Genomic DNA, 20,124 nt, shown 5'->3' with positions numbered 1-20,124 from the left:
TTGGTAATGGGTCAAAGGGTCATGTGCTCTCAATACAGCTGCTGGATATTGAAATACAAACAGAAAAAGCTGGAAATTTTCAGCAAGTCAGGCAGTATCGGTGGAGAGGAAACCTGAGTGAACATTTCAGGTCTATTTTCTTTCACCAGCACCGTCCTCAGTCAGCCAGTGTCAGAGCAGATTTCTCTGGAGTGAGACTTGAACCCACATTCTTCTGTCTCTGCTGTCAGAGGGCCATGATCTGAGCAATGGTGAGCAGGGTAAAGCAGCAATTGTACATTTCGCATACTCAGTTAATAGTAGGGAGGTGGGGAGAGTTACAGAACAAAGAGAGCCAGGGGTACAGGTTCATAGCTTCTTGAAAGTGGAATCACAGGCGGACAGAGTGGTGAAGAAGGCATTCAGCATGTTTGGTTTTGTTGTAGGTGAAATAATACCTCTGAGACTGTTAGTGAGTCAAAATACAGTGGTTTTTATTTCAAAACTCTGGGGTTTATTCCAGGATTTTGGGAGAAGCAGGGACTACCAAGCTTCTCATAGAACACAAACACAAGTGGGCGTTTATACATCATGAGTCTTAGTGTCAATCATGATTCAAAGTTCCAATTCCTGCCAGACCTCCGGGTCTTCCTTCCTTGGTCGTGATATAGCCCCAGAGTTAATCACAATTCACAGTCCAGCTGGCAGCTGCAGTCATGACACAGGCTTCAATCTGGTCACGATTCAAATCCCTTCTGCAGCAGTACCGCATCCCTGTCTTTGAAGTTACTTGTGTGATGGCAGCTGTCCCAGCAGGACTCCTCCTGTTAAAAGCCAGTATCATAAACTACCATCTGTGTAACGATGTCCAACTAATACAAATAGATAAGGTTTACAAAGTCTACAAAATAACAGCCACATTAAACTGTCTGTCTTTATAAAGATGAGAGTTAAAGCATGTAATACATGAACAAATAACTTATATTACTGCCAGGAGCAGTATAAGCTAAAGGAGATCAATCATGATGAAAGGTTATGTTTGTGACATATTCTAGGTACAAAATGTATTAACCCTTTCCCTACTTCAGTTTCATTGGTCAGAACACTGAATACAGGAGTTGGAATGTCTTGTTGAAGTTGTACAAGACATTGGTATGGCCACACTTGGAATACTCTGTACAGTTCTGGTCACCTTATTATAGAAAGGATATAATTAAACTAGAAAGAGTGCAGAAAACGCTCAACCATTCCCAACACACACTTTTCAGATGAAGCAGCGTTTAATCTGGTCTATTTCATTCGCTGCTCCCAATGTGGCCCCCTCTACACCGGAGAGACTAAACCAGGCTCGGTGACTGATTTGCAGAACACCTTCAATCCGTCTGCAAGCAGGACCCAGCCCTCCCTGCCCTTCCATTCCAACACACAACCCTGCTCTCCTCTCTACATTTACAGTCTTGGCCTTTTGCAATGTCTGAGTGAGGCCCAATGCAGGCTGGAGGAACAGTGCCTCATCTTCCGATTCGACACTTTACAGCCGACACATCACATTTTCTTCTTTTGCAATCACTTCCAATCTGTACCCTCTCATTCTTGGCCCTGTTATAAAAGGGAACAGTTTCTCCTTCCCTCTTACAACGCTTGCGTGGGTTTTCTCCGGGTGCTCCGGTTTCCTCCCACACCCCAAAAACGTGCTTTTAGGCTGACTGGTGTTAACAAATTGTCCCGAAATTAGACCTCCCTTAATCTGGTGCACATAAATTCTCTAAATTTGCACACTTTTTTAATGGAGTCGTAGAGTCGTAGACAAAGGTCATGGGTAGAAGGAGGATTGGAATGAGGCACTGACTGGACATTAAGGTGGGGGCGTGGGCTTGTAGGGCCAAAGGGCCTGTTTCCTGTGCTGTGTTGTTCTTTGTTCTTTGTTCTACTCTGTCCCTCGTGAATTTGAACATCTCTATCAAATCTCCTCTCGGCCTCCTTCTCTCCAAGGAGAACGCACCCAACCTCTCCCACTCTACAATTGTACAGGAAGCATTTCCTCTGTTGTGTCCTCCTACAGATGGGAACCCAGTTGCCTTCTGAATATCTTGAATGAACCAGACTCCAACCGCTGTCCGGGTGAAAGGATGTTTCCCGGCAACACCTCTGCTCCTTTTGTCGATTATTTTGAACCTGCGCCCTTAAGGGGTGGCACAGTGGGTTAGCACTGCTGCCTCACAGCGCCAGGGACCGGGGTTCAATTCCTGGCTTGGGTCACTGTCTGTGTGGAGTCTGCACATTCTCTGTGCGGGGTTTCCCCCCCGGGTGCTCCGATTTCCTTCCACACTCCGAAAGACGTGCTAAATTCTCCCTCAGTGTACCCGAGCAGGCCCCGGAGTGTGGCGATTAGGGGATAGAACATAGAACAGTACAGGCCCTTTGGCCCTCAGTGTTGTGCTGAGCTATGTCCAAACCCAAGAACAAGCTATCCCACTCCCTATCATTCCGGAGTGCTCCGTGTGCCTATCCAATAATCGCTTGAAAGTTCCTAAAGTGTCCGACTCCACTATCACAGCAGGCAGTCCATTCCACACCCCAACCACTCTCTGAGTAAAGAACCTCGGACATCCCTAAAAACTATTTCCACAGAAACTTCATTGCAGTGTTAATGTAAGCCTAACTGTGACGCTGATAAATAAACTTAATTCCCAGAGCCACCTGCGTAGATGGTTTTAGGGTTTTGAGCTGCTGTCCTCCTCCCCCCTGTAGGTGCTTGAGGAAGTGGGTTAGTATGGATTGAAAGCTGGCTGTCAGGTAGAAAAGAGAGCTGGAATAAATGGATCCTTTTCGGATGTAAGTGCCGAGGGGATTAGTTATTGGCCAACAATTGTGCACTACTTACATTAATGGCCTGCAGCAAGGAACAGAATAGAACAAAGAACAAAACAGCCCAGGAAACAGGCCCTTCGGCCCAACGAGCCCGCGCCGCCATTTTAACATTATGAGTTCCCCCCCCCTCCAACCTTGTCTAAGCTTATGGCATTCCACATTGAGGGAAGACTAATTTAGGGACAATTTGTTACACCAATCAGCCTAATAGCACATCTTTCGGGGTGTGGGAGGAAACCGGAGCGCCCGGAGGAAACCCACGCACGTAAGATTTCCAAACTTGCCGATGATCCGAAGCCAGGTGGAAGGGCAGGCTGTGTGAGTCTGCGAAAGGATATAGATGGATTGGGCGATTGGGCAAAAACCTGGCAGATGGAGTTTGATGCGGGGAAGGGTGAGTGAGGTCATACTGGTAGGAGGAATCAAAAGGCAGATTATTATCCAAATGGAGAGAGACTGCAGGTGAGTGAAGTGCAGAGGGATCTGGGCGTTCTAGTGCAACAAGCTAGCAAACAGGTCCAACAAGTAGTTCAGAAGGCAAAAGGCATTTTGGCCTTTATTGGAAAGAGGTTGGAGTTTAAAAATGGGAAAGTTTTGTTGGAATTGTACAGATGTCACCTGGAATACTCCATATAGGTTTGTTCCCCTTACCTTAAAAAGGGGATCGTATCGGAGGCTGTCCGAAGGAGATTCACCGGGCAAATTCCTGGGATGAGAGGGCTGTTCTATCAAGAGACTAAATAGCCTGAGTCTGTATTCCTTGGAGTTTAGAGTGAGAGGTGATCCTAGTCAAACAAAAGATCTTGAGGGGTCTTGACAGGTAGATGGAGAGATGTTTGCACCAGTGGGAGAGTCTTGAACAAGGGGACACCGTTACAAGATAAAGAGCCAGTCATTTCAAACTGAGGTGCGTAGAAATTTCTCCTGGCAGAGGGCAGTGAACCTCTGGAATTCTCTATCCCAAAGGGCAGTGGAGGCTGGATCATTAGAAGTATTTAAAGTGGAGGTGGATATAGATTGACCTGGGGGGAGATGGAACATGAAAGGAGCTGAGACTGTCAGCCATCATCCGTACTGAACAGTGGAGCAGGCCTGATGGCCTACTCCTGCTTCCGTCACTTGTGTTCTTGTGTGGGCCCCGACGACTCTGTGAGGAGAAGTGGAAGTGGGAGTGAGATTGAGCTGCCCGGCACCCCTCTCGTTGACACTGTTGGAGGCTCCAGGAGTGCGGAATAAGGCGACAACTTTGTATTCTTCCAATGATTCTGTCTGTCTCCGTTTTGCCTAGCTCAACACTTAATTTTGTCTTGTAAGTCAGTACTCTTCTCACACGATGACAGAATTGTATGTTCTTGCAGTTAAAACCAAACACTAACTTAAAGATGGCCCCTGCTCGCGTTACAAACTACGCCTGAATTGTGATTTGAGAGTTTACAATGTAAGAAGCAAACAGAGCTGAGAGAAGGACTGAGCTGTGGCTTAGCAACCAGGGGCCACCTTTAGGTTGGAGTGTAGTTTTAAATGGAACCAAGGAAGGTGGAACTTGTCGGCGAGAGAGGAAACAGTTCTCGCTGCTCTGCCAGAAACAGAACAGTGGCGAAGAAAACAAGTCCCAGAAACTAAAGAACAGGCAGTTCTAGAAACCAGGGAATGAAAAGAGAAGGCAAAAGAGAAAATGCTGGAAAACCTCAGTGGGCCTGGCAGCAACTGTAAGGAGAGAAAAGAACTGATGTTTCGAGTCCAGATGACCATTTGGCAAAGCTAAGAGGCATAGAAAGTGGGAGGTATTTATACTGCAGGGGGAGGGAATGAAAAATGGGGTCATAGTCACAGAAACAAGGGGAAAGGCTGCTACTGGGAGTCCATAGAGAGAATAAAGGGTGTGAATGGCCAAACTGCAGAGAAACTGAAATCAGAGAGTAAACTGTGACAGAGGAAGATGTGGGGGTGGGGGGGAATAGTGGGTGGGAGAGAGGTAACATTTAGAAAAAGTGGGAAAAGGGAAGCATAGGAGGAGAAAAGGTAAGGAAAGGGGGATAAAGTCAGGGGAAAGAGTTGGGGAGGGGGAGAAAAATGAAGAAAGACAATAAATGAAAGGTAGAGAACAGTCAAAAAACTCATGTCTGCATGGGTTTTCTCCGGGTGCTCCGGTTTCCTCCCACAGTCCAAAAATGTGTGGGTTAAGTGGATTGGCCATGCCAAATTGCCCCTTAGTGTCATGGGGACTAGCTGGGGTAAATGTGTGGGGTTACGGGGATAGGGGTTGGTGGTATAGTGGTAGGTGCAAACTTGGTGGGCCGAACGGTCTCCTTCTGCACTGTAGAGACTCAATGGGATTCTAGATGTTTAATCTCGCCAACATCTTGGAACACAAATGAGCAATTTGGCATGGCCAATCCACTTAACCGGCACATCTTTGGACTGTTATCAATACTACTCATGAGGGGCCTTGGGACATTAAAGGTGCTACACAAATGCAGTTGGTTGAACCATTTAGCTGAGCCTGTTTCAGCTGCCCGCCTCGATTTTGATTCTCTGTGGCCTGTTGCCTCTTTAAAGCCTGCACTAGGCCGGGACAATGATCCGCCACTGTTCCTCACTCAGCTGACAAGACTGAGTTTGCAGCAGGAAAGAGGCCAGCTCCTGTCCGCCACCACATTCCCGCGGCAGAATCGCACCTTTTTTTCTTTTGCACGGGCGGGTAAAAGCAGCACTGAGGCCCAACGGCAACTTTCTCCGCCATATTGTTGGGGAGATTGAAACAGAAGCCAAGACCAGGCTCAACGCTGGCACACTGGCGGGGCGGGCTCTGATTGAGTCCACCTCACCAACAACAGGGCACCATTTGTACAGACAGCCCCTGAACAGAAAAGTAAGAATGGAGCCCCTACCCGCATCCCCCCCTCCCCCCGCCCATCCCCCAGTGCCTGGACAGTGCCCAGGGGAAGTGCCTGAGGAGTGCCAAGGATCAGTGTCTGGGTACTGCCCATCCTTGGTCCTCCTCCCCCAACTCCCCACCAGTAATGCGCTTATCTGAGCTACTCAGGTGGGTTTGCCTGCCAAGTGCACACACCATCGGAGGCCGCTTGTAATTCACTCTGGCTTGCCCTCGCGCCAATGTGAATGGATGGGGAGGTGGTGGCCTAGTTATTATCATTAGACTATTAATCCAGAACCTGGGTTCGAATCCTGCCACAGCAGATGGTGGAATTTGAATTCAATAAAAAATATCTGGAACTAAGAATCTACTGATGACCATGGAATCATTGTCGATTGTTGGAAAAACCCATCTGATTCACTGATGTCCTTTAGTGAAGGAAATCTGCAGTCCTTACCCTGTTTGGCCTACATGTAACTCCAGAACCACAGTGATGTGGTTGACTCAACTGCCCTCAGGCAACTAGGGATGGCCAATGCTGGCCAATTAGCATTGTTCTTCGTCACACCATGAATTCAATATAATTATATTCTCGCCTTTAAATTTCCTATTGAATTTTGATTAAGATCATATAACATCAGTTTTCTTCTTCTAAACGTTTGATTTGATTTATTATTGTCACGTGTATTAGTAAACAGTGAAAGGTGTTGTTTCTTGCGTGCTATACACTCAAAGCATACTGTACATAGAGAAGGAGAGAGTGCAGAATGTGATGTTACAGTCATAGCTAGGGTGTAGAGAAAGATCAACTTAATGCGAGGTGGGTCCTTTCAAAAGTTTGACAGCACCAGGGAAGAAGCTGTTTTTGAGTCGTTTGGTATGTGACTTCAGACTTTTGTATCTTTTTCCAGACGGAAGAGAGACTCTCCGGGGCGCGTGGGGTTCTTAATTATGCTGGCTGCTTTTCCAAGGCAGCGTAGACAGAATCAAGGGATGGGAGGCTGGTTTGCCTGATGGATTGGCTACGTTCACAACTCTTTGTAGTTTCTTGCAGCCTTGGGCAGAGCAGGAGCGATATTGTGATACAACCAGAAAGAATGCTTTGTATGGTGCATCTGTAAAAGTTGGTGAGAGCCATAGCAGACATGCCAAATTTCCTTAGCCTCCTGAGATCCATTAGCAACAATATTGTAGAAAAAAACAACTTACGCTCTTCAATTTATTGGTATAATTTACACATGCACATCCCCAACATGTTAAACATCTATTAGCTACATGACTAATTATAAAGGAGAGGAAAGTCACATATATAAACTGTGGTAAGAGGGAAAACTGGGTGCAGTGGTACATGAGCTCCCCCCCCCCATCTTCATCTCTGAGACTTCAACTCAAATCCAAAGCAGATTATTGGGATTAAGAGTTTCTCTATCTGTTGCCTTAAGGAAAGAAGAAAAATATCCCCCAAATAATTGAGCTGCCAAAATTACATCAGACTTCCCTCTGCAAATTGTTTTAAGAACGTCTTGAATCTGGTTTGATGATTTTGGAGAACTCAGCAAGGATCATTTTCTACCTGGATTCCAGGACAGGAACCTTTTGGGTCTCCCTATCTTTTATAAAGCCACCTGACTTTCATTCTATTGACGGTAAAGGAGTCAGAATTGGGTGGCCCCAGGAACTCTGCAGCAGAGGGGGGCGAGAGTTAGCCCCATTGTAGAAGACTTTCACTCCTTGATGTTCACCACCTGCAGAAAGGCTCTCGCTTGGGGTTCTTACACCCGAACTGTAAAATGGACAGTAATGCCAATGGCCAGTACCACCAGCCCAGCTAGAATGGCAAGTCCACGGCGAATGATCAGCTGGATAGGCAACAAGATGTCAACTGTCAGGTTGGAGCTGTTGCTCGCTATCAATATGGTGCGCTCCAGCTGGTCTGGTTCTTCCTGGTTCTGTGATGATGCCAAGTTTCCATCTTCTGTAACATCTGAAACACACAAGTTTTACTATTATCTGTAACACACACAAGGCCCATTGTTTCGACAGGTTTCATCAGATAAACATTGCAGTCTGCACTCGGTCTGTTTTCTGCCCAATATTGTGTGAGCTAGTATTGGTGCGGCTACAGTGCATCCTATGGAAGAGACAGTGTAGATTGCAGCCACAGTGTGTCCATGGTGGAATTAGGTGGCTATCTCAGTCTGTTTCAAGTAAAATTCAAGGACAAAGTCTTGGAACAGCGAGGAGAGATGGATCAGCCATTGGGAACAGTATGGGATCCCATGAGGGCGAATAATTGAAGTTATAGACACAGGATAACACAACTTAACGCTCCTGATGCCTGTGACTGGCTGCGTGTCCAGTGCTATGCATCTGAGACAGGACAGGCTGTGGCACAGTGGTATTGTCACTGGACTAGCAATCCAGAGACCCAGGGTAATGCTCTGGGGACCTGGGTTCGAATCCCATCACGGCAGATGGTGGAATTTAAATTCAATCAAACATCTGAAATTAAAAGTCTAATCATGACCATGAAACGATTGCCATAAAAGCCCATCTGATTCACCAATGTCCTTTAGGGAAGGGAATCCTTACCCAATCTGGCCTTCATGTGACTCCAGGCCCACAGCAATGTGGTTGACTCTTAACTGTCCCCTCAAGAGCAATTAGGGATGGGTAACAAATGAGCCAGCGATGCCCACATCCCATGAAAGAATAAAGAAAGAAGAAATTACCATAGGCGGAGGAATCGATTTCCGCCACGATGTTGGGATCCATTTCCTTCCTCAGACCTGTTCTCTCTTGAGCCTGAGGGAAAATGTTACTGGAGTTAATGGTTAAATTTGCACACTTGGCAGTTCAGCAACCCACAATATCCCCACGAGCACTTCTCATGCTTAATAAGTATTTAACTGGGGCGGGCACGGTGGCACAGTGGTTAGTACTGCCGCCTCACAGCGCCAGGGACCCGGGTTCGATTCCCGGCTTGGGTCACTGTCTGCGCAGAGTCTGCACATTCTCCCCGTGTCTGCGTGGGTTTCCTCCGGGTGCTCCGGTTTCCTCCCACAGTCCAAAGATGTGCAGGTCAAGTGAATTTGCCATGTTAAATTCTCCCTCTGTGTACCCGAGCAGGCGCCGGAGTGTGACGACTTGGGGATTTTCACAGTAACTTCATTGCGGTGTTAATGTAAGCCTTCCTTGTGACTAATAAATAAACTTTAACTTGGGGGGTAATTTTGAGCGAACGTTCTGCATGGGAGATAACAGATTCATACACCAAATGGAAGCTAAAATCGGGAGGAATATAAAATTAGCATTACACCCAATCCCACCATTCACCCATGGGTGTATTGTATTCTAATCACTCTGACAACGTACAACAGTGACAGACTGTCGTTTCACACACAGGATAAAGGATAAGGACTAAAAACATATGTCCAGCATTGAACCATTACCCAGGACTCGGGTCTGTGATGGTAGCTCCCACAGTCCGGCTCTCCAATATCAGTCTCCAGGTAACACCGCTCAGGATGTTACAGACCACTTGTCCCTTATCTCGAGCAGCCAATGGGATTTCCCAGTTCTGTGCATACACCTAGAATAATCCTACACTGAGCCAATTGCAAACATACAAAATCAGAGACAGGCCATTCAGCCCTCGAGCTGTTTGCCCATATATCGGGCTTGGGTTCATCGTGTAGGATGTCAAACGCAGGAAGATGTCATTCAGTCCGACTGCTCCATGCTATTTCTGCTCTGCATGAGCTTCCTCCAATCTTTCACCATCCCACCCTCTGATTATAACCCTCTATTCTTTTCTTCCTCAAGTCGATTGACCTTCCCCTTTAAAGGTATTGCCTTTGCTCAACCACTAACTGAAAGTGTTAAAGATGTCAAGAGATTTAGCTCTGCTGGTTTTAAATTTGTCAAAAATGTGGGGCTTTTTTAAAAAATCACCACTTGCTATTTCACTCTGTTGACATAAGCCTGAGGGTTACCATTACAGGATTTGTGCTTCATGATTGATTTTATAACCTAACATTATCAAAGCAAGGTGCCTATTAAGTGAGCAGTTTGATTGACAGCTCCAAGTGATTATGTAATAGAAATGTTTGTGTTCATAAGAGATTATTTGAAGGAATGTCAATGTATTGAATGATTTTTTTTCCATACAGTGACATAATCTATTGACACATAACGTTATTTTAGGTCAGCAGGATTCCTGAGATCTTCATGGTGGATACTAGATGGTTGGAATGGATAGAGCAAAGGGAATTTTGGGGGGGGGGGCATTAGGGCTCTTATTAGTTTTATTCATTTAATAACTTTAATAAAATGCTGAGGCACTTCCAACCAGATTGCCTCAGCATCTGGCAATCTCCGCACTTGTTCCTAGGGTTGGTGAGCCCAACTTCTAGCAAAGCCCCACTACCCACCCCACCCCCCACCACCACCATCTACCATGAGCTGGGACCATTCCTGGGCATCTCCCAGGTTGAATGTGGTGTGGGCAAATGTACTTGACCACCAAGGGAACTCTGGGAGAGGACAAAACAGCTGTGTGTGATTCAAGGTGGGACTTTATCTTTTTGACTTCCTTTCCAATTCTAAACATGACTCAAACATGCCACACTGAAGCACCCCAACAGGGGCGCCACCAGATTTGATGGTGGAATAAATCTCTTGCCTCTTCTGCAGCTCGGTTCCAGTTCATCTTGAAGATCACTGTCAAGAGGAGGGTTGACAGCAGAAAAGTACCAATTGCCAGTCCCGTCCAAAGACCTGGAAGAAACAACAAGAACTATACTTTCTAACATACTCTGTGGGTACCTGGTGCAGCTGTCCAACTACACAGAACAGGAAGATGCCAGGGGAAACAATACTTATGGGGATGATGGCACAGTGGTAACATTACTGGACTAGTAATGCAGAGACCTGACTGAGAGATCTGGAGACTTGAGTTCAAATCGCACTATGTCCCCTGGGAGAATTTAAATTAAATTAATAAATCTGGAATAGAATGCTGGTCTTATTAATAATGTTCATAAAACTGAATGGGGCGGTATGGTGGCACAGTGGTTAGCGCTGCTGCCTTACGGCACCAGGGACCCGGGTTCGATTCCCAGCTTGGGTCCCTGTCTGTGAGGAGTCAGCACGTTCTCCCCGTGTCTGCGTGGGTTTTGTCCGGGTGCTCCGGTTTCCTCCCACAGTCCAAAAGATGTTCTGGTTAGGTGCATTGGCCGTGCTAATCTTGGCCTTAGTGTCAGGGAAACTAGCTACAGTGAATGCTTGAGGTTAGGCCTGTGTGGGACTGTAGTCAGTGCAGACTTGATGGACCAAATGGCCTCCTTCTGCACTGTAGGGATTCTAAGATACTGCATTTTTATAAAAACCCATTTTGTTCACTAACGTTCCTTAGAACCATAGAAAAGTTACAGCAAAGAAGGAGGCCATTTGGCCCATCTTGTCCATACCAGCCCAAGGACATCCGAGCTTACAATCTAATCCCACTTTCCTGCACCTGATCCACAGCCCTGTAGCTCACAGCACTTAAAGTGCAGATCCAGGTACTTTTTGAAAAAGCTTGGGGTCTCTGCCTCCACCACCCACTCAGGCAGTGAATTCCAGGCACCCACCACCCTCTGCGTTTAAAAAAAACCTTCCTCGCGTCCCCTCCATACCGACTGTCACCTATCTTGAATCTATGTCCCCTATTTCTCAAATTCATTACCTAGGGAAGTAATTTTATCCTGCCCCCCTCTATCTCTTCCCCTCACAGTCTTGTACACCTCTATCAAGTCAACCTTCAGCCTTCTTCGTTCCAAGGAAAATAACCCCAACCTTTCCGATCTCTCCTCATAGCTACACTTCATTATTGTAGTATTGTTTACAACATTGTTGTAAACCTCCTCCGCACTCTCCAGAGCAATTGCCTCGTTGGGGGGGGGGGGGTGAGATCTGCCATTTGTACCTGGTCTGATCTACATGTGACTCCAAACCCACAGAGCAATGTGGCCACTCCCAAGGATGAATGAAGAGGGAAAGGGCAGGTGTCATGACTGAACTCCATCCACTCCAGCAGCAAGACGGGGGAGTTAACCGATAGCATCCCACCGTCACCAACTCATCAATTCTCCACAAGTGGCCTGATTATTTTGATGGCTTTCCACTTGTGTTCCACATGCCTGACTGGTTCTACGTATAACAGAGCGGTGGGAAAGACATTTAGCACACTTCATCAGTCAGGGCGTTGAGTACAGGAGTTGGGACGCTATGTTACGGTTGTATGAATCGTTGGTGGGGCTGAGCTTGGAGTATTGTGGGCAGTTTTGGTTACCCAGTTGTAGGAAAGACATTGATAAACTGGAATGAGCGCAGAGAAGATTTACAAGGATGTTGCCAGGACCTGAGTTATAGGGAGAGGTTGGCCAGGCTAGGGATTTATTCACTGGGAATGTAGGAGAATGAGGGTTGACCTTATTGAGGTATAAAATCATGAGGGGTGGAGATAGGATGAACTCACATTGGGTGGGATCTTCCAGCCATACTCGGCCCAAGGCCGGACATTCCCGCCCCCGATCAATGGACCTTTGCATGGTCCGTGTCCTGCACACGTCGATTCCTAAGGATGGGAAAATCCCGCCCAGAATTTTTTTCCCAGGGAAGAGGAAGTGAAAACTCAAGGATATAGGTTAAAGGTGAGAGGGGAGAGATTAAAAAAAGGGACCTGAGGGGAAATTTCTTTATGCAGAGGGGGGTGTATGGAATGAGCTGCCAGAGGAAGTGTTTGAGGCAGGTTCAATAGCAACATTTAAAAAACATTTGGTTGGATGGGAAAGGATTAGAGGGACATGGGCCAAACACGGGCAACTGGGACTAGCTGGGAGGGCACCGGGGTTGGCATAGGCCGAAGGCCTATTTCTGTGCTGTATTTCTCTATGACTCTATGATAGGGCACATGATGACAGAAGGAGGTGGGGGCTTATGTAAGGGTTTGGAACCCCCGCCTTAGGAAGCCATATTTAAAAACTGAAGAGAGCTAAGAAGCCATACATTATTCCTGGCGTTCCGGGAGTCCACAATGTGAGTCAGTTCATCAAACTCATGAGGAAAACGGTGAGAGCTCACACCTCACTGACCGAATCTTCTTCCAAATGTGTAGTCACCATGGTAATCGTTCCCCCCAAAATTACTGGGATAACTTTTAAGGAAAAATTAGCTGTGCTGTCCAAGGGCTCACCGAGGATTCCAAGCTTGGCTGCAAACATCAGCGAAATTCCGACAGGGATCGCGACAACGTAGAAAACAACCAGATTAGCGATCGCTCCAATCTTCTGCTTCCCTGTTCCTCGAACAATGCCACTGGCTACCCCCTGCAGAGGGGAACAAGAGCAGAGAAGGTTTCAGGGGTGAGATATTGCAATTGGAACGAGCAAAGGGAAACCATTTCTACAGAGTTGAAATGAATACAAGTTATTGGTAATGACATGAGAATTAGGAGCAGGAGTTGGACATACTGCCTCTTGGGCCTGCTCCACCATTCAATAAGATCATGGCTAACCCTCTACGTTGACTCCATAATGAATTTTCTCTGTTTCTGTGAGATCCCCACTCATTTATTCTGAACTCCAAAGAGAAGGGCAGCATGGTGCCACAGTTGGTTACCACTGCTGCTTCGCAGTGCCAAGGACCCAGGTTCGATTCCCGGTTTGGGTCACTGTCCGTATGGAGTTTGTACGTTCTCCCCGTGTCTGTGTGGGTTTCCTCCGGGTGCTCCAGTTTCCTCCCACAGTCCAAAGATGTGTGGGTTAGGTGGATCGGCCATGATAAATTGCCCCTCAGTATCCAGGGGACTAGCTGGGGTACATACACGGTGTTGTGTGGTTGGGGCTTGGATGGGATTGTGGTCATTGCAGACTCGATGGGCTGAATGGCCTCCTTCTGCACTGTAGGGATTCTATAAGAGACCCACTCTACACAAAATGAATGACAGTGGGGAGTAAATGGGCCAGTATCTCACCTCCAGTTGGAATCTGTGCCAAAGACCAAGGCTGACCATATAAGGAATTGTCTGCCTCTAATTCCTATAACTCCAGAGCATTTACACCATCTGGTCAGAGTTATCCACGCACAGAGATCAAATAAGGGCAGTGCCAGGCTTATTGGTTTGGCTTTTACAGTTGAACAGTCTACTGTGACATACTTACCTGGATGGGTGCAGCTCCAACAACACTGAAGAAGCTCGACACCATCCAGGACAAAGCAGCCCCGCTTGATTGGAACCACACCTACAAACATTCAATCCCTCCATCACCGACACTCAGTAGCAGCAGTGTGTACCATCTACAAGATGCACTGCAGCAATTCACCAAAGATCCTTAGACAGCATCTTCCAAACCCACAACCACTTCCATCTAGAAGGACAAGGGCAGCAGATACATGGGAACACCACCACCTGCAAGTTCCCCTCCAGGCCACTCTCCATCCTGACTTGGAAATATATCGCCATTCCTTCACAGTCGCTGGGTCAAAATCCTGGGATTCCCTCCCTAACGGCATTGTGGGTCAACCCACAGCACGTGGACTGCAGCGATTCAAGAAGGCAGCTCACCCCCACCTTCTCAAGGGCAACTAGGGATGGGCGATAAATGCTGGCCAGCCAGCGACACCCATGTCCCATGAATTAATAAGGAGAAATTATCAAACGTACAGTTAAAACTCATGGGAGCTTTCACTGATTAACTTCTAATTCAGAAGGTGATGGATTCGAGCCCCAGTTTAGGGATCTAGGCTGACAACTCCGTGCACTGCTGAGGGAGTGCTACATTGTTGGAGGTACCATTCTTTTGATGAGGTACCCATAATTTGACTGCCACGTCTACAGTCTCAGGGAGATCCCTGCTTGAAAAGGAGCAAGAGAGTTCTCAAGGGCAATGCGTATTCCTCAACCTCAAGTAAAAATCACACGGATTAATAATTTACCACATCACTTTTTGTGGAGTCTGGAACAGGCACAAATTGGACGTCAAATCAGCTAAATAATGCTGACCGTAACTTAGAAAATAATTCATTGTGTGAAAAACACTGGGATATCCTGTGAGCAGGAATGACAGTACTTTGTGTCAATCTATGAATTCATTCATTCCCCCATCCCGGACCCCACGCACTCTGGACATTCTCTCTTCCACCTTTTTCCGTTGGGAAAAAGGTTTAAAACTCTGAGGTCACGCACCAACCAACTCAAGAACAGCTTCTTCCCTGCTGCCGTCAGACTTTTGAATGGACCTACCTCGCATTAAGGTGATCTTTCTCTACACCCCAGCTATGACGGTAACACTACATTCTGCACCCTCTCCTTTCCTTCTCTATGAACAGGATGTATTGATCGCAAGAAATAATACTTTTCACCGTATACGAATACATAGGCGGCACAGTTGCACAGTGGTTAGTGCAGCTGCTTCACAGCACCGGGTTCGATTCCCAGCTTGGGTCACTGTCTGTGTGGAGTCTGCATGTTCCCCCTGTGTCTGCGTGGGTTTCCTCCGGGCGCTCCGGTTTCCTCCCAGAGTCCAGAAGACAAGCTGGTTAAGTACGTTGACCTGAATAGGTGTCGGATTGTGGCGACTAGGTGAATTTTACAGTAACTTTATTGCAGTGTTAACGTAAGCCTTACTTTTCACTAATAAATAAACTTTACTTTTTATTTTATGTAATAATAAAAAATGCAATCAGATCAAATTCAAAATCAAATCGAACCTACTCTAGAGAGCTGTGGATTCTCAGTCACTCAGTGTATTTAAGACAGAGGTGGCTGGTTTTTTAAACGTTAGGGTAGAATTTTACAGGTCTTGCTGTTGGAAAGCAGGAATGCTGGATGTTGTGTTGAGATGCATCCGCGACACCTTCCCACTTCTGAGGAAATTTCCCACAGCCCCACAGAGTGCAGAGCTGAACACAGGCAGGCAACCAATTAACATGCTTAAAGCTTCAACTGTGGACGATTTTGTGAGAAAGCCCCTGCCACGCTGGTCCTTCTAGAATCGTGAGACCAGTCACCGTCCTTGCGGAGACTTCATTTGCCCTTCATTTTGCCAATGGCAGTACATCCCACCACTTGGGGCAGCAGCCAGCCTCACGGAGGTGACTCCCTGAGGGGGTCTGAACAAGGGCATCCCAATGAGGGGCCTTCCCTCCACTCCGAGGGGCCTACCTGCTTGGACCCATAGGCAGAGAAAGAATGGCCACAGCAATGATTTAACAACAATAGTGTTTTCACAATGGCTATTCTGGCTCAGAGCTAAGCATGCTGGGATTTTTGGTCAACTTATAATTAAAACCGGATGCGGGTGGTAAAGTTAATCTGAGCGGAGGTTGGGGATACTTGTCTCCTGCCCTGTCTGGGGATGTAACCATGTGGGGACTGTAACTTCAAAGCAGCGTTCTCCAATTTCTACACATGTTCATGTCACTCACCGAGCCTATTGCGTCAGACAGGTGGACAGGAGCCAGGATTGGGATCGTTTTGGAAACCAATTTGATAATTTGTCTGTTTGCAAGAGAGGAAAGGTGTTAAAAACACTGAAACATCAGAAAACGTGATTTTGTGTTCACGGTTCTCATCCCTTGTCTCCCAAAGAGCTGGAACCTTCTCCGTTGCACATACTCCCCATTTGCCTGGATGGGTGCGGCTCCAACAACACTCAAGCACCATCCAGGACAAAGCAGCCTGCTTGATTGGCACCCTATCCACAAACATCCACTCCCCCCACCACCGACACTCAGTAGCAGCAGTGTGTGCCATCTACAAGATACACTGCAGCAATTCACCAAAGATCCTGAGACAGCACCTTCCAAACCCACAACCACTTCCATCTAGAAGGACAAGGGCAGCAGACACATGGGAACACAAGTTCCCCTCCAAGCCACTCACCATCTTGACTGGTGGGTCAACCCACAGCATATGGACTGCAGCAATTAGAGAAGGCAGCTCCTCACCACCTTCTCAAGGGCAACTAGAGGTGGGGAATAAACTACGTGTCTTTATAAGCCCTTCTCTGGTCAGAACCTTCTGCACACCTGACAAAGGAACAGTGTTTCCGAAAGCTTGTGTGATTACTATCAAATAAACTGGTTGGACTTAACCCTGGGGTGGGAGAGAGGGGGGCCTTGGCTCACACTTCAGACCCCCAGAGGCAATATTTCAACCTCCTTCAGGAGAAAATTCCCAGCTCCACATCCTCGCTCCCTTTCTTCATTATTCGGACGGGGGAAAGGTTACTAACCGGTCACTGGTGAAGACCTTTGCCACGACATCCTTAAGCCCCAGAAGCAACGTCATGAGAACCAGTGCCACACAACCTGTTACAAGAGAATGCTTTAAACAGGCAGCAGTTAGACACGGTACACATCACCATACACAGCAATACACAACACTGGTTCCAAAACTACAGCATTGACACAGTATAGATTACCCAGGGTGGAGTGTACACCCCAACCCGTCCAAAAATGCCCACAAGATGCACAAAGAGAACAAAGAACAAAGAAAATTACAGCACAGGAACAGGCCATTCGGCCCTCCAAGCCTGCACCGACCATGTTGCCCGACTGAATTAAAACTCCCTACCCTTCCGGGGACCATATCCCTCTATTCCCATCCTATTCCTGTATTTGTCAAGACGCCCCTTAAAACCTGAACAGATACTATCGTATCTGCTTCCAGTATCTCCCCCGGCTCCGGGTTCCAGGCAACCACCACCCTCTGTGTAAAAAACATGCAGTAAGAAGTCTCACAACACCAGGTTTAAGTCCAACCAGTTTATTTGATAGTAAACCCACAAGCTTTTGGAAACGCTATCCCTTTGTCAGGTGTGTGATCAGAGAAAGGCATATAAAGACACACACAGTTTCCAGAATACTGATTAGAATGCAAGTCTTTGCAGCTAACCTGTTATTCAAGTCTTGTCTTGTCTGTTTTCTAGCATCATTGTAAAAACTTGATGTGTTGTGAGACTTCTTACCATGTTTACCCCAGTCCAACACCGGCATCTCTACATCATAAAAAACTTGCCTCATACATCCCCTTTAAACCTTGCCCCTCACACTTTAAACCTGTGCCATCCAGTAATTGACTCTTCCACCCTGGGAAAAAGCTTCTGACTACCCACTCTGTCCGTGCCCCTCATAATCTTGTAGATTTCTATCAGGTCTCCCCCTTAACCTCCGTCATTCCAGTGAGAACAAACCAAGTTTCTCCAGCCTCTCCTCATAGCTAATACCACTGTGCCACCGTGCTGCCCATCTTATGAGGGAAGGCTGAGCAGGTTAGACTTATCAGAGTTTAAGAGGTGGTTAGCACTGCTGCCTCACAGAGCCAGGGACCCGGGTTCAATTCCAGCCTTGGGTCACTGTCTGTATGAAGTTTGCACATTCTCCCCGTGTCTGTGTGGGTTTCCTCCAGATGCTTTGGTTCTCTTCCACATTCCAAAAATGTGCGGGTTAGGTGGATTGGCCATGCTAGAGTGTCTCTTAGTGTAGGTTAGGGGGATTAGCAGGGTAAATACATCTGGTTACAGGGATAAGTTGGGGGACGTGGGTAAGGAGCTCTGTCAAAGGGTCGGTGCAGACCCAATGGGCGGAATTTTCCCACAGGAATCGAAGCGGGTGGGACAGGGACCATGCAAAGGTCCATTGACCTTGGGCGGGATTTTCCAACCTTGGGGCAAGCACGCTGGAAATTCCCATCCGATGGGTCGAATGGCCTCCTTCCACATTGCAGGGATTCTACAAAACAGGGACTCTGAGAGGACTTGACCGGGTGGGTGCTGACAGCGTGTTCCCTCTCATGCAGGATTCTAGAACAGTTTCAGAATAAGGGGTCTCCCATTTAGGATGGAGATGAGGAGGAATTTCACCAATGTTGGAATTCTATCCTCCAGAAAGCAGTGGAGCCTGGATCACTGAACAGATTCAAGGCCGAGTTACACAGAGCTTTGATTGACAAGGGAAGTCAAGGGTCATGGGTCAAGGGTTATTTATAAATGAACAGCAGGGTAGAGCAATTTGAGACATTAAACAGAAATGAACAGAGATGAAAAAAAGACAGAGGTAGAAGAAAGAGGGACACGAGGCAAGAGAGAGAAGGGAAGAGAAAGGGGGGAGATGGAGATGAACCCAAGAGAGAGAGAGAAGGGCCTCACAAAATGACTCAAAAGTCCGAAGATGGGTGGGTTAGGTTAATTCGCCATGTGTCAGGGTGAATGTATGAGGTTATGGGATTAGGACCTGGCTGGGATTGTGGTCGGTACAGTCTCAATGGGCTGAATGGCCTCCTTCTGTACTGTAGGAATTCTATAATTTTATGACACAGAAAGACAAACACACACACACACCCCTCCCTCCCTACCCACATGCGTGCCGGATTAACCACAAGCAGCTCTGGAAGCAGGTTTCCACCCCCTAGGCTAAAAGATCCATTTATTAATGAAAGTTCCTTTTAAAAACGTTGATGAGAGAGTGCCCCCATTTTGAAATTCCCTCTCTGTTCATAGCTGCTTCTCTCAAACAGGGATGCCTCTGATCGGTCACTCAGCTTCAAGAGCCCACCCAGCACCTCACTTGGACAGGGGACTGTAGCAATTACAGAGAGAGACCTCTGTGACAATCCCCCAGAGAGAGCTGTGGGTTCAGGAGCCAGAAAGAGCCCAAAACCACAGCTACTGGGAAATCCAACCCATAGAATCTGAGAGAGAGAGAGCAAAACAGAGGCATACACATAAACACACACACACACACACACACACAAAGACACAAACAGAGACAAACACAGAGACACACACACACATACATTTAGACACAGACAGACACACACAGTGATGGGCACACACACATAGACACACACGCACACACACACAAAAGCACATACAGATACACACACACAAACACACACACACAGACACACAGATAAACATAGATGGATACACAAACAGACACATGGAGAAACATGCAGAGACAGACAGACAGGCACCCACAAACACACAAATACACATATACAAACACAGACACAAGCACAGGCAGACACACACACTCACACACACACAGGCAGACAGGTATACGCACAAAGCCAATGTGTGAGTCACAGCTCTGACGCACATGTCCACATTATCACTGACCAGCAGAAACGATGGCGGTCATTGCAGAGATCTTGGCCTGCCGTGGATCCCCTCCACCCAGCGCCATGCCCACACGGACCCCCGCTGCCATCCCGATCCCAACATGAGTCTGCAAAAAGGGAAAAAAATTACTTCTTTTTAGAAAAAGGGGCAAAATGTGTGGAGATGTAGCCCTCAGTCATGGCGGTGTGTGAATTGGGGAGGAAACATATAAGATGATTAGAGGTTTAG

The 20,124-nt window shown here is 47.1% G+C and overlaps 1 protein-coding gene across 1 annotated transcript in view; it reads right to left on the bottom strand.

Annotated features, from left to right (window-relative positions):
* Window positions 1–9,176: 9,176 nt before the first annotated feature.
* The window catches only part of LOC145357573 (multidrug and toxin extrusion protein 2-like), a 29,312-nt gene continuing 18,364 nt past the window's right edge, over window positions 9,177–20,124 (bottom strand). The window contains exons 10-15 of the mRNA XM_080211049.1: window positions 19,894–20,002; window positions 17,008–17,083; window positions 16,199–16,271; window positions 12,966–13,098; window positions 10,413–10,507; window positions 9,177–9,320 (exon numbers count right to left, since the gene is read on the bottom strand). Coding sequence (XP_080067175.1) covers window positions 9,177–9,320; window positions 10,413–10,507; window positions 12,966–13,098; window positions 16,199–16,271; window positions 17,008–17,083; window positions 19,894–20,002 — 630 coding nt within the window. The remainder of the gene's footprint in view (window positions 9,321–10,412; window positions 10,508–12,965; window positions 13,099–16,198; window positions 16,272–17,007; window positions 17,084–19,893; window positions 20,003–20,124) is intronic.

The sequence above is a fragment of the Carcharhinus amblyrhynchos genome, chromosome 23, assembly GCF_965287045.1.
Source record: "Carcharhinus amblyrhynchos chromosome 23, sCarAmb.v2.hapA, whole genome shotgun sequence".
NCBI lineage: Eukaryota > Metazoa > Chordata > Chondrichthyes > Carcharhiniformes > Carcharhinidae > Carcharhinus > Carcharhinus amblyrhynchos.
Note: the sequence above shows the minus strand (reverse complement) of the source record. Positions and strands in the feature narration are given on the sequence as shown.